Here is a 15,215-nt window from a genome sequence, read left to right on the forward strand (position 1 = left end):
TATAAACCAGTGAAATTATTGTGCATACTAGGGTTGAATAGAAATATTTGTATTTATAGGTCACGATGCTCATTAACGACCACTGGCTGTGTGTCCATCAAACATCAATAATGGGTTGGAGCCTATTCTTCCTCCTCAGCTGCCCTCACAGTTGAATAAATACACTGCGACACAAATGCCAAACGTCTCATTCAGATGCTGATTAGAATAACCCAGTTCCTGCTGGTAAGGGCAATTTGGAAACCATTTTGCAATACTCTATTAGGAGTTTTTGTGCTTTCCATATTTGTATTATTCCGTTGCTTATTATTTGAATTGCACCAGGGGAAATTGCTCCCTCCGGAAAATACTAAAAAGTCTACGCTTAACCTTCTGAACTCAAAGATAAATAACGCTATCATTGGCTCCATCTCGAAAATTTCTCTTTTACTCAGCTTTTGGATTCCATGGACTTGCCTTTCCACGGAAGCCAGCGGCCAGAAACGTCATTACAATGTAAAACCATGAAGGTGCTTAAGAGAGAACACTAAAATCTCTCAGTTGGGATACAGACGTATTGTCCTCATAATAGAGCAGTAATGAAGTTGCTTTGCTAAAAATGTAACCTTCATTTTAAGTGTCAATAAAGGCAATTGCATAAATAAGGTTTATGATTTATGACAAAATATAAGCACAACTTCCTCCTGTCAACTTTACTTTTATTGAAAATTTTAATACAGACAGAAAGACACAACCATCAATCCAACCAATCAACAAGTTCAACCTACAAATAAAGCACTAGCCTCTGGAAGAGAACGAATTTTGGCAACAAAAACATCTGTAGCGTGGTTCAACAAACCAACTATAGAAAAGAACGTTACATTAAAAAACTAAAGCATTATCTGAGCACAGCGAGACAATAAAACCCTATACACAACACTATCCAGGGGGAATAGTTTACACCTTTCAATTGCATTTTAAATTATACTCCTTGGAAACCCAGGTGAAGTTACTTTACTGGTGTTGGTGCACGTTTATTCTCCCTCTGAGTTTTCCCCTGTGTGATATACATTGTCCCAATTGGCAAAAAATAACACACTTATATGGGTCCAGCGATATGTCTTCGGCATTCTGCTGCACATTTTCAACCCATCATTACTGTATATAAATACACCAAAACGTTAGGTAGAAATCCTCAAAGATGACCTTGAAAGTGGGGTATCTATCTGGCGTCACTGACCATCTATTGAAGTATTTCTTGAACTGAAGTATAACGCCTAAATTAAGAGAGCGGGAGTTTACGCAGGATTACAATTTGAAATTAAATATGGAGTTGAACAAAGCTTGCCTCTCCTTTGCTGCAAACCATGTGAAGAGAAAACTAGGTGTACTCAAGAATACTTGACCAAATGGGTTTGTTTTCCTATCCTGACAGAGTTTAAATATAGGATCGGGAATTATTTAAAAAAAATGAGAAATGAGATTAGACGATAAACAAAACATGCAGGCTTCAAAAAGAGAACTAAAAGGCGCAGAAATACGGTGTGGGGTCACGGCATGAACAGCTTTAGATCAACCAACGAGATTACATGACAGATAACCAGCGACACCTGAGATACTCTCTTGCATGCCAGTGTTACACGGACTCATCTCTTATCTCTTCCACCCTACTCCTCTCCACCCCCCACGGGCTCCTTCTTCTCAGCCACCAGTTCAACAGCTTCTCGAGCTGCGTCTTCCCCCTCGGGCACCTCCGCCTCGTCTCCATCTCCCTCCTCCTCCTCCCCCCTCTCTTCTCCCGGCTCCTGCTCCTCCTGATCCATGTCAAGCTCTTCAAAGGACGAGCCGCTGCCTATGGACCCGTTCGAGCCTCTCTCGCTGCTGTCCCTGTGCTTAATGTCTTCATTGGCGTCCATTACGTCCCTCAGAGGCAGGGAAGATGCCAGGGAGGCGGCTGTGGAAGCAGCCAGGGACGTCTCTCTGCTGTCCCAGGGCACGCCCCCGCTGACTGAACTCACGTCGCTGTGGGAGTCTGCACCTGAGGCAGCGTGGGGGAAAAAACGACATGAAGCAGGATGTGTGAGCGTGCAAAAAAACAAAGAAACGTTACAGGCAAGCAAAAGTCAATAAGAGTGGACTACAGATGTGCTGATTTATTATAGGCCAATAATATTTATTGCACAATTCATTGCACAAGAGAACAATGAAAAATAAAGTTTTAATACCCTAGAACGGTTATGTTACCTCGTAAATGTCAAACCAACTTTAGAGACAGGATTAGACAGATTACCGTAAACCAAATTGTTGAAAAAATTCACATTTTTAGCCGATAAAGGCAGTAATTAAAAGCCAAAGTGATTACACTATACGGTCTGGGACAACAGTTGTAATTATTTAAATATCATATATTTTACACAAAACAATACCGTGGTTGTGTTAGAGGAATGATCATGGGAGTCACCCTCTAAAAAATAAAATGCGTTTTGTAATAAATCTATTACATAAAATCCATCCACAAGTTGTTGAGATGCTTCACAAAAAAGCAGCCAACCTAATCGTGGATAAATTGAAGTATGGACAGATGCACAAATATGATTAAATACAATCAAAGGTTAATAGTCACCAACATTTAAATTATGCCGTGTACCAACCTGACCCTGGATGATGCAAAGGTCTAAAGATGTGTGTTTAAGCCTTCTCTTTCTCTGCCATTCTTTGATCAAAGCTGAACATATTAACATTTCTGAATACTTAAATGAATCTTTAGCCACTTCAAATTCCTCAGATGGATATCTTCAAGTTACTTAATCGTAACGATACAAAACCCCGCTGCCCTCAACTTGAACCTGGTGATTAGAGTCAGGAGTCTGTGTGCCAGCTGAGCTCAGAGAAACACGATTAATATTGTTGAAAAGAGAAAAGATCTTTCTTACAACTCAAAGACGGGTCCTAGTCACGGGAGCAACATTGCTTGGATTATTAAGAAATAAAAGATTCTTTTCTTCTTTGCTGCTGCCGTCTGCAGCAAATAACACGTGAAATAATCATAAACAACGTAATTTCAGCCTAAACATGATCAATGACTCTCTGTTACTAAATTGTAAGCCTACTCTACTTCTTAGACACTTAGATGTATTCTAGAAGGTATTTGGTGTGATGTTGTATGCTGAATGTATTACTTTTACTTTATAGTTAGACAATTTTGCTTTAAACTTATTTTTTATATGACTTAGTTCATCGTCTTGGTTTGGAATGAACGGCATCTATATAGTGTTCCACAAATAAAATATAATGTAACCAGAGTTGATTCGACTCTCCCACAGGACACAAACACCCGGACGTCCGAACCATTTTCCTGCTGCATTCACACTCCAAATGAATCTCATCCACACATCAACATGTGTGTTTGCACTGAATGTGTCATCTGGGACCCAAAGACAATAAACAGGGAGTCTCCAAGCCCCGAGCTAAGGTCAGACTTTCCTTTTATTCCAATATCAACAACACCCTGCAATCTAATTATCACATTCAGCAGATCTGATCCTGTCAGCAGTGAAGAATATCATAAAATAATAAACTTATGATGTCCATTTATAGGCCCGTTGATTAGCGAGCAGGTCCAAACTAAACCAATGGGAATGGTTGTCAGTGCATCCGGCCTGGTGAGAACGTCCTGCCACTGACAGGTGTTGCATTAAAATCCATACAGTGTGAATGGAATGTAGTTAGTGATTTATCATTTATAATTCATTCCTATTTTGTAGTCAAAAGGACTTTTCCAGAGGGACTCATTTTACAATACATCATTTTATGGGAAATAATGGGTCTATTTAGGGTATTTTTCGTGGACAGGCCCCCAAGGAAAAGCCTCAACACGCTGGACAACTTTCTCCAACTGCAAGCCAGTGCTGAAATTGGTACCCTGGTTGAAGCCAGCTGCGCCTCCGACAGTCTTTTAGATAAGATTTGCCTAAATTAGTTGCTAAATTGGGCCCACTGGGATTATTAGCAGCGAATCAAGGTCTTGTTCTTCGTACCGTTTGGAACAAAGGACAGACATTTTAAGGAGTGTAATTAGAGATGGACAGCGCTGAGGCATGCTGAGAGTTTGGAGAGAGTTTGGGGTGGAAGGAAGAAGCAGCATGACGGTAAAGAGGATACATAGAAGCTAAAGAGGTTGTTATGCTTAGCTTTTGTGTTCTATTTTGTTGTCTCTAATGTCAATTTCATATTTTTTATATTTCTGTTGTTTATTTGCACATCTTTGTACGATTGAGAGCAACGTGTAACCGGAGACAAATTCTATGCATGTGTCAACATACATGGAAAGTATGTAAAGCAGATTCCGATTCTGATTCTGATTACAGATTTGAGTTGATGGCAAGAAACACTAAACAGGTTTATTGTAAATCCGCAATTGTATCATTAAAAAAAGGACATTTGTATCCATCCTCATTAGCAAAAACTATAACAATTTGATGTTATTAAAAGGGAACCAGGCAAACGTCAAACAAACAGGAGATAATGTTTGGTTTGCACGCTGCAGCCTTTCCTTACGTTTCAGTAATCAGTCAGACAAACGTACCAAACCAAAAACACAACCTGCTGGTGGTAAATTTGGTATTTGGGTTTGTTTCAAGAATCCATTTGAGAGGTTTCCCATTCACACATATCGGATCTGTCTGCCTGCTGCTATCTTTGCTACCAGAGGTTTATATCTTCTATGTGCAGTGGACTTGAAGATTAAGCAGACTTTCTAATACTTCATGTCATAATTTATTCTGTTTATTGCACTTTATTGAATTCTGTTTTCCCTCTAAAGGGCCAAATTAAGTATCTCGAGCAGTGTAGAAGTGTAGATGTTTTTTTTATATAAGGATGGAAACACCCTTCAAGTTAGTTTAATCAATCTTATACCACAATTCTCACACATTCGAGTAGCACATTATTAAACGGTAGTCTGATTGCAAACAACAAAAACATTAGGTATACCAATTCCAAAGTAGTTGAACAAGCCTGTACCTAAGCTGTGGCTTTCTGTGATGAAGATACAATTCGTTAGAGGCATAAATGCTATAAAAATGAAGCTCATTTGCCTGTTAAACACTGGTTTGTGTCCTTAAAAGATTAATAACTCACAGCACAAACAGTGGCTACTGTGATTGACAGATTATCATTAAATTGTTTTTTTGCTCTCGGTGTGCAGAGAAAGTGTAAACGTGACAAATGTTGGGACACAAGGTGAGTTCATGGCCGAGGATTTCTATAACGCGGGTACTTGAGATGAGAAATGAAAAGTCAAAGGTAATCTCTGGGTGCCGGAGCAGGATTTCCACCGCTGGCTTGCCAGACAAGGCTTAGATGCACTGATTGATCCGTCTCTCATTAAGAAAGTTCAGCTGTATCTGGGAACATAAACACACTCACAGTCTCCATTTCAGAGAGACTTTGCTCAGACATCGCAGCCATGGAGTAACACAGTGGCTGAGCAAGAACGACAGCTTCTTCAGATTTGAAGATATTCAACAAAAGTTAATTCAATTTCACAAGACGTTACTGGAAACTTACGTATATATTATATTTAGTGTATTAATGTTTCTGCTACCACCAATAACACAGTAGCTGCTGCTGCGAACAGTGAAGACGCCCCGGTGTTTCAAACGGAACAGAAACTTTTAGTTTAGTTTTAGTTAAACTTTTAGAGTTTAAAGCACACGAGGACGGCTTTTGTAGCCAATCTTCTACGTTGTTATTCCAATGGCTTCAGTTTATCTCAAGCGCCTCTTTTTTTAAATGACCACTACTTGGTTCTATATGATGAGCAAGACTGGGCTTCACCATTAGATTATTGAGAAAAGATACAGTGTTTTCTTTTATCTGTCTCACAGTTAAAGGACAATTCTGCAGACTTAGGTTCCACCTTTATATGTATACGTATAGAGAGAGAAAATAGATATTTCTCCGCCATAATCTTTTTACTGGGTTGTCCTTTGTCTAGTAAGGGATTTGAGAAATCATAACTTAATTCACTTTATTGACTAAATGTTTGTGTTTTATGCTAATTATCAGTGATTTGGGATATTTTCATGTGTAGAAGAAACCAAAGCGAACATCCCCTCATGTCTCTTTCCGGGAGTTTTTTTGTGCTTTCTCCCATGTCAGGTCTCCGTAGAGCGTGGTTCCTTCGGGACCCTGGTCCTGACACCTACCGTGGCCATGCCTGCTGCTGCCATCATCATCATCATCATTATTATTTTAGATATTAATCATATTACTGTACTTTTAAACCAACATTACCCTCTCCTAAAGTCTCTGTGCTCTCCCTCCCCACAGGCTTCTGTGGATGGTGGTTCTATGTGATGGTGGTTGCCTCTGCAGTGGTCCTGCTGTGCGCCTGGCTTACTACTCACAATTACTTGAATCATTTCTGTCATAGGAATTGCATGTATTATACATTGTTCATTCTGTACACATGGCATCCATTGTAGTCTGTCCATCCCGGGAGTGGGATCCCTCCTCCGACGTTCTCCCTAAGGTTTCTTCCCTTTTTTTCCCTCTTGGAAGGGTTTTTTCATTTTTTGGGGAGTTTTTCCTGTGCCGATGGTGGGTTTCGGGACAGAGGATGTTGTATGTGTACAGACTGTAAAGCCCTCTGAGGCAAATTTGTAATTTGCGATTATGGGCTATACAAAATAAAATGAATTTAATTGAATTGTTTGACCAACCACTGCTTAATCCTCATGTTATACCCTTTCTGGAAAGCTTTCCTTTCAAAATAAAAAGAATGTCACATTCTGGCGATGCTGACAAACCAATCTATAGTTGTAAATAGCCTTGACTGTTGCCGTCCGAATAAAGGCTCTCAGGCGTTGCCTCTTTGCATCGATGGCGACCCCAATCTAAACACGACAAAGGCCAGTGAACATGTCCAGATCATGTCTTCTGATAAGCCTTGCGCATTTAAACTGCGATTACAAGGGATGCGGCATGTTCTAAGCTCAGTATGATAGCACCTGATGCCAATCAGCGCCTCTCCAGCCACTCGGCCCCACTGAACCAACACCACTTTCTTTCCTGTGATTTGTTAGATATCGACACTGTCACGGATTCTGCCTTCAGGTCCAGAAAGTTAAAAAGAGCAACGGGGGCAGAGAAGATATTGTGCTTGACACTAATCTCCAGTGAAGAGTTATAGAGTCCCATTTGTTACGTGTACTCTGTGATCCAGGGTGCTTTTCTTTTAGTGTCTTTTAGTGGAATTATGATTTTGGGGAAAGTTTTTTATCTCGATTTTTTTCTTAATGAGGACTAAACAGTACCAAAAGTGTAGTTGGAAATAGTTGGACTCAGCGCATGTAGACTGTGCATAAGTCTGCCATTGGCTCTTATCTTACACAGCATTCTTCTCCGCTTTCGCAATAAGCAGTATTTTGCTTGTTTAATAATAAACAAGCGGAAGCCCCCCCCCCCCCCTCATACCAGAATGATAATGTGTGGAGTCAGATGTTTCTTTAGCGCTGACACAGCGCTGGGGAGGTCAGGCTACAAGAAACTAGGATGTATGAACAAAGTAGAAACTACCTGTGATGTCAGTGCCTCTGTCCTCGTCGGAGTCCTCTTCTTTAACATCTGTTTTAACCTCCTCCTTCATCTCCGGAACAAAGAAGTCTGTCTGGCGAGACAGTGGAACCATGTAGTTGATGACATCTGAACCACAGATCTCGATAGTTGGGAACGCACAGAGCTTCCTCTCCTGTGAAGGAAAAAGACAAATTGGATGTATAACATTGAGGTATTGTTACACAGTTTGTAGTCTGTAGTAGGGCCAACAGAAACATAAGGAGATTAAAGCCTAAATATCAGCTTCAGTTTGCACAACAACCATTCACCATCTCAGTGAATATTACACAGTGCATGGATTGGAAAGAGAAAGATTCAAACATAATTCAAATAAATGCACTCATGGAACGTCCTGTCATCCAGCTCAGTGAACTGCTTCACACGCACACTCAATAATATGGACATGACTGTGATGCAAATTTTCTCAGACAAGCGGAAGTATCAGGCATGTGTAGCTTTAAAATCTCTTCACTTTGCTGACCGTACACGGTTTCTTTTTTTTGGCCACATTAATATGAAAATTTGCAGCCATGCGAGTCCATTAAAGTTGCATTAGCATCCACGTCTATGTGTCTACACTTGCACCTTACTGTGGAGTGTGCAGAAAGTGAAGAGTTTATAAATACAGGTTACTTTCTGATGATATTCTCTTCGATGGGCCGTCAGAGGAGGTCTGGGGGAGCTGCACAGGCCGATCTCCGCTAAGATCAACCCCAAAGTGACAGGTGAAGGATTTAGTGAGAGATACTCCCAAACGGCTTGATAGATTTAAGTCAAGTAGTGCACGTCCCACTAAATCTAGTTGAAACACAAACATGTATGTACTATGTACATGTATGTAGTTTCTCCACGTTTCCATTCTCTTTAACAAATACTGTACTTGCTCTAATACTTTTTGTAAAGAAATTAAAATGAAGTAAAAAGACCAAAGCTGCTCCTGGACACATTTATTTGCCTTCCTAAACAGCCCTTATGTTGCACTTCTCTGTGTTTGGGATCTTCTGTGGGGTTTCACAACATATATTTATGTTTACAGATAGATCACATCCTACGCCGCAATATAGCTCCCTTCATGTATGCTCTTGTGGACCGCCCCTCTCCACGTGACTCGTCTCTATATTAGAGTGAATGTAACGACTTGCTGGGTTTGCCATGGTTTTACAACAAATATGTCTATTCTGGGCAATTACGAGAAGGCCAAAGAAACATGTTGGACGGTCTTACGGCAGTCAGTCAACTGACTCCTTTCGCTCTGGTTCAGGGTGATCGAGGCTGACTGACTGGTTTTAATTTAATCCTCTGCACAATGAGACTGTGGGAGACGGCATGAATCACCTGGCTCCAACAACCGGGGGGCTTCAGCCCCAGAGCTGCCCATGCAAATGAGTACCCATCTCCTTGAACCTGCTCCGATAATGAGCCGGGAAACAAAGACCGCTCACTGTCACTCACACAAACGCACACGCGTCTCTAAGGGATACAGACAAGAGAAAGAAAACACTTTATTGTTCAGAACTATCACATTTAACTGCAGGTTTACCACCACGTGCTATATCAGGTTATTTTACTGATTAAAACACCATCGGCCATGGAGAAGGGAACCTTCCTGAAATCCTCCCACACAGTGTTTTTTGTGATATAGGACACGTTTTTTTATTGTGTTGACGGGGAAAAAAACTAAGAACTATCGTGGTGCCCTTTTAAGGTACGTTCGTAGCTCTTATTCGGAGTAGGAACGCTCCCAGCACAACGTAAGAGTTCTGTGATTTGTTGAACCCGTTTGCCAATGCAACACCGACAACAAGAGTACAAAAAAAAAGACCAAAACAACGACAAATGGTGAGTAAATTAATGGGAGAAAATGAGGAAGGACAAACCAATGAAGTCCAGAGGTTTACTTATTTATGAGTGCACACCAACTGATCCAAAGAACGAGTCAATTAATATTAATATTTTATATTTGTCATGAATATATAGATTGGTGTACGTGTTTTTTCCTATTCCTATTGATGTGTAATTGTCTTTGGTTTTTCCAGCATGGTAGCTGACAAGAGCTGACTTTTTTTTATTTTGATAAATTAGAATCCCATCCCATTCTCACGTACCGACTTAAGCCTTTTTTTAACGAACATCAATGGGTTTTTTAAAAGGCGTTCCTTCCTGCAGGTATCCCCCAAGGCTACATTTTGTTTATCAGTATTTCAGTTCCACCTCCTTTTGATATCCAGAGAGTTTCCATTTGATGAATTTCAAAGAACTCAGCACATATTTGGTGGTAAATGGCTTCAAAACAGACATTTCTATGTATTTTCTTCCACGCTACATATGTGTTTAGAACCAGTGCCACTGTTGCAAAAATGAATACAAACCCTAAACATAAAAACATACAACCACACAACTTTAATTTAGCCTTTTTTTCAGAAAGGTTTTTGGGGGTTTTTTAATGACTGTTAGAGTATTTAAAGGCAAATTTGTGCCATATAAAATACTTAATACACAAATACATACATATAAAAATATAATGAAGATAAGATGGATAAGTTACAGTCTCACAGTGTGTCCAAACAATTGACTGGTACTTTACATTTAAGCAAGCTAAGAAGCTAACATTGTCAACATTTAAGTGTCACATTGTGCGAGAAGAGATGTAGATCGGTTTCCCCTAAACTAAATTAAACCAAGACAAGAATGACACACTGCGACCTTCTTGAGATACAGAATTATCTTTAAAATTGGTAAACAATTGGTAAAAGGAATCAAAAAAATGTTTTGATAATTGTACTTTTTCTTCTCCTTCAAAATAAGGTCCCGTGGGGGATGACAGAAGGGCCGTGACGTAACGTGTCATTTATTATTACTAAATTAAGTATAATAACACTGGTTGTGTTTGTAATCAAGGTCATTAGCATGACTTGCTCCATAGACATATATCCTCCATGTTATACACAGTTATCCTTAATTGACTATTATTTAATTAGTTTTCACTGCCTTATTTGAAAGCCCCCCAAAAAGAAAAGACACAACTTAACAGTAAACATAATTAGTAAACAATGTTAAGCTAATTAAAGCAGACCCCACCTTTAAAGTGCACATTTCACTGCCCAGTCATCTATATTTCCTCCCACTAGGGAAATTAATTAAGAAATTCAAGGTAGATTAATTGTCCCCATCATAATAAAAAATCCCTCTCGGCATGTATGTTTTAATCATACGACAAGCAAGATGTTCCTTTTCCTCCCGGTGCCCTTCTCTGGCCCGAGCCTACGTGTCTACAGTCTCATTTGGTGTCATCTATTTCCCTGTAGCCCGTCATGGAGTCAACAAGCATCCACTTAACCAGCGCCTGTGTCCTGGAGCTGCCCGGTTTGAATGAAATGTGCTTTCCCGCAGGAAACGAAGGTCTAAACGGTCTAAAAACAGATCAGTCAGTCGACGCTGCCACCTCAGAAGAGACAGTTAGTCTCTCATCACTGATCCGTCATCCAGCAACGAATCAGCGAGGGACAACCAGTTGCTATCAGCACCACTAAACTGCACACCATTACCTGTTTCCTAAATGATGCGTATAGTGGTTCTGCAAAATGGGTCACTTTAAGTCCAGGCTCTCTCTGTTATCCAACCTCGCTTTTAATAATGAATGGCCTTGCTGCACTCAAGTGTTTTGTCTATTAAACATGTCTCATTTAAATTGGTGGAGATTAAGTAATAGATGGAGAATAACATACCCTGTTTCTAAAGAAATATATTTATTAATTCTATTTCCATCATACAAACCCCAATGCTTTTCATTTGAAGATAATATTTCCAAAGTACAGTGTTGCACCAGTAAAAAAAAAAAAAAGAACATCATATATATGTGCAATCAAGTGCTAAAAGGTATATGGGTTTCAATTTCAACCAAAACACCCGAAGTCATTGTCATAACAGCCTCTGACATCGTAGGAAGTCTAAATCTAATTAGAAAAATCGGAGAGTGTAGTTTGGTTTCTGGGCCTCTCCAAGCACCATTTGTTGTACATTTATGTCTTCAGTATTCTTTGGGTTAGACGAGCAGTTTGACAAAATGAAGGTGATAAATTGTGCAGTAGAGAGACATAACTGTCTGTTAGACTCTCATATAACAGACACAAGGACACACGTCAAAGCAGTTATGCTCTAATGCCCTTGACCAAGAAACTGAATCTCTTGCAACAACAGGGTCCGACGCTTTAGTTGATCTTTTAAATTAAGTGGAAGATACATACAGTCATTTCCCCCAAAATCAATGAAAGCATCACATCTTGTACTATTATCGCTCACCAAGGTGCCTCAAAGGAACACTGTTGTCTACTTGTAATTACAACAATCAAAAGAAGCTTCATCTTCCTTACAAATCTTTTCATTTAGGTGACAGAACCCAAACAGCCTGTTCACAGATGCAGCCACATGAAACCGCACCAATTAACTTTTAGAGAGAGAAGGGGAAGAAATTAGTGCAACTACAGGCACTTTAGGTAATTGTGATCATTCAATGATGATATAACCAGGAATTATTATTAATAATCTGGAAAAAACAGAGATTAATCTCTAAGAAATCTCTGAGAAAAGAAGATAGAAATAGAAAAACATAGATAACAACACTCCTGAAGCTTGATTTACTGCATCCCTAAAAACATGGCCACGGAGTAACTGAACCGTAAGTACAGCAGAGAAGCTCAATAGTAACTCAATGTTGTATTGGAGCCTTTCATATATGAAATGTAATCAGTCCTCTCCGATCTAATGATTCATACTGACGCAAACAGTCTTCCACCTCCAGATGTGGCTTGAAAGAGACAACACCAAGCATCACCTTTCCAAAGATTTGTGCCATTTCTTCATACTTCTTTTAATGTCTCATCTGTCTACTCCATTTCTTTTCAGCCCAGTGGCTCCTTTAGCGGATCACCAGAAAAAATAGCAACAAATATCAAGAGGTCTGAATGAAATAGTGTTTTTGGAGATGCACAGTGTTTGTCTTAGGGAAGGTTAAAACTTAAACGGTGTTTACTGACAGATGAATGTGATGACACAGATGACAATGTACCCATGATCCTTCTTGCACTAGTCTATTGTGTTCAGTCACATTATTTTTGGTTGCTATTGTTTCATCTCATTTGTATTATTTACTGTAAAAAAATTAACAGGATTTAATAAGTGGGTTTTCTGTTTTTCAGTGATCTTTATTGATGGTATCAGATTTTGATGTCACTGTCTCCATGGAACTGGAACACAAACAAATGCAGAATTGAATTAATAAAATTGACTTTAATACAGATTAAAACTGCTATTTAAAAGGGCAAAATGACAAAAGTGGCAATGCCTCATGTTTATTGTGCTTCCAAACGGCCAATTGGTCTGTAGTCCTGGTCTCTAACGGTTAATGTTGCCCAACCTGATGCTACGCAGTTAAAAGGTAACGAACGAGCTGCGGTGCCCAGGCTCACAGAGTCAGAGAAACTCCTTTATGCCGGTTCGGCATGTCACAGTTATTTCTAAAAGCATAACTTGAATAGAAAGATGATGAGGTGGCTTAGGGGAAAGAACTCAGCAACACAGGTTGATAATACCTAAGACCATCCGAAGATGGATTTCTCCTTTAAACGACTCTGATTATCATTTAAAGAAACTGAAAGAAAGAAAAGGTGATGGCACACCTCCCCCACAGGGAAGAGACGCCAGATATCGCTCGGCGGTGGTGAATAATGAAAGGAAGAAAGAACGTTCATGTATTCACAGTAACAGACGCCCCCTCCCAACTAGAATGGACCCTACGCAAAGATATAGAAAGCCCCTACCTATGCCTGTAATCCTCTTCATACACACACAAACATATGGACACACTCACACACAAACCTAAATAGGTAGATGATTTGTCATCATGGTCCCCAGGCACACAAAAAGAAAAATTAATACAACAGCCTGGCAACTCACGGTGACGATCCCCTGAGTGGCCTCTCGCCCCGGGTCCATTTACTCCCACCGCACCAATAGAACTACCCTCCTCACACCCATCATAACCTTCAATTCCCTTTCCCATCTGTGGAAAGACACGACTCTACTTTACACCTCGATAGAGGTGTCCAATTCAGACTGTCCCTTATGGTCACACACTTCCCCGGAACATTGTATTTTTCTTTCTGCCTGCAGTAGGGCTATTTTCTGCATCCGTCTCATCACGCCCCGGGCTCCTTCATCTTGCTCCTATGACCTAGTGAAAGGGTGCAAAGGTGTTTGCGGGTGGAGGTGGAAGAGATCTACGGACTAAAAAATGCCTTTGGGCTGTGAAGCTGGAGGAGGACAACACTGGGAGGTTTACTGCAACCTCCTGGTGCATCCGTGCCATAGATACGCAGAGATGCTTGATGAGCTTCAAGTACAGCTACTCTGTTGGCAGCAGTTCTGGTCTCTAGAAAACTTCCACCATTGATCGGGTGAGGGGCAATAAGCGTAACTGGTCTCCCAACTGTGGATTATAACAGTCAGTCAGGGTTTATCTTTGGCATTTTGCACCTGGATGTTGGACGTTTCAACTGGGAAAATTGCGACATCTCAATTGTCTGGAACTCAACATAAGTGATCTGATGATATCGTGGTGATGATATCATGCGGCAACTTGTGAGTTTTGTTTTCTTGTTGTTGTTTGGACCAATTAATTTACTGCACAGACGTTTCTCAATAACGGTCCTATATTCAGCTTTGGAAAACAGACTATTTTTAGCCTTTGTTTTGTTGTTTCGTGTACATCCAACTGGGAACCTCTGGGTCTGCAGAGTGAAGTAAGTGGCATTATCTCTACTGACCAACAGGGGTAAACTCCTCTGGTTGCAGAAGGTCTTGTGCAGAAAAGCTTATAGTCTAAATTGCTACTCTTCCTCAATGCAGCATGATGTTCATTTAGTAAACTATGCTCCAGTTTAGAGTAAAAAAGACACTAAAGTAGGGTATTCAACTAAGGCGGGGCTACCTTGTGATTGACAGGTCGCTACTACCACTAGCTCTAAATGCAGCCTTCAAGTAGAAAACTTAATGTGCCTTCGAGGCCAAAAGTATACTGCTTCTCTAAAGCAAACATTGCCTTTACAGCAGCTGTGAGATTTCCCTTGGAAAAGAGAATAGACCATTAAAAAACCCTGGAGAGGTTCGCAGTCAATTAGTCCTGGTCAAAAGATAAAAATCCAGTGAACCTTTGCCTGTAAGAAAGATATAGTGCATGAACATGAATAGTGATTCATTTTAAACAGGACGACAGATTCCCTCCACTGATTGAGATCTTAATCTGTGAGTCTAATGTTAGTTATATTCAGATTTCTATTCTAATCAGATACAATTAGAAGGAGGGGATGTGGATAGTGGATGTGAGATGGAGGAAGAATGGACTATCATTTTTTCCTGCAGGCTTCTCATGTATAGGGTACCCTAATTATATCCCACATAACAAATCCTCTCTACATCGCTGCATCTTTGCCCCTGGAAGTGAGAATAGTTGGAGTAGTGGGACGAGTGGGACTGAGCAACAATAGAGAATCATTTCTGACCTCTGAGACGACTTCAATTTGCACAGGTGTTTTTTTTTGTTTTGTATGCAATTTGTATAC

General features: G+C 40.2%; 1 protein-coding gene across 1 annotated transcript in view; it reads right to left on the reverse strand.

The window, feature by feature from the left end:
• Positions 1–681: 681 nt before the first annotated feature.
• The window catches only part of tex264a (testis expressed 264, ER-phagy receptor a), a 47,858-nt gene continuing 33,324 nt past the window's right edge, over positions 682–15,215 (reverse strand). The window contains exons 3-4 of the mRNA XM_040203396.2: positions 7,561–7,732; positions 682–2,017 (exon numbers count right to left, since the gene is read on the reverse strand). Coding sequence (XP_040059330.1) covers positions 1,647–2,017; positions 7,561–7,732 — 543 coding nt within the window. The 3' untranslated portion in view covers positions 682–1,646. The remainder of the gene's footprint in view (positions 2,018–7,560; positions 7,733–15,215) is intronic.

The sequence above is a fragment of the Gasterosteus aculeatus genome, chromosome 17, assembly GCF_964276395.1.
Source record: "Gasterosteus aculeatus chromosome 17, fGasAcu3.hap1.1, whole genome shotgun sequence".
Taxonomy (NCBI): domain Eukaryota; kingdom Metazoa; phylum Chordata; class Actinopteri; order Perciformes; family Gasterosteidae; genus Gasterosteus; species Gasterosteus aculeatus.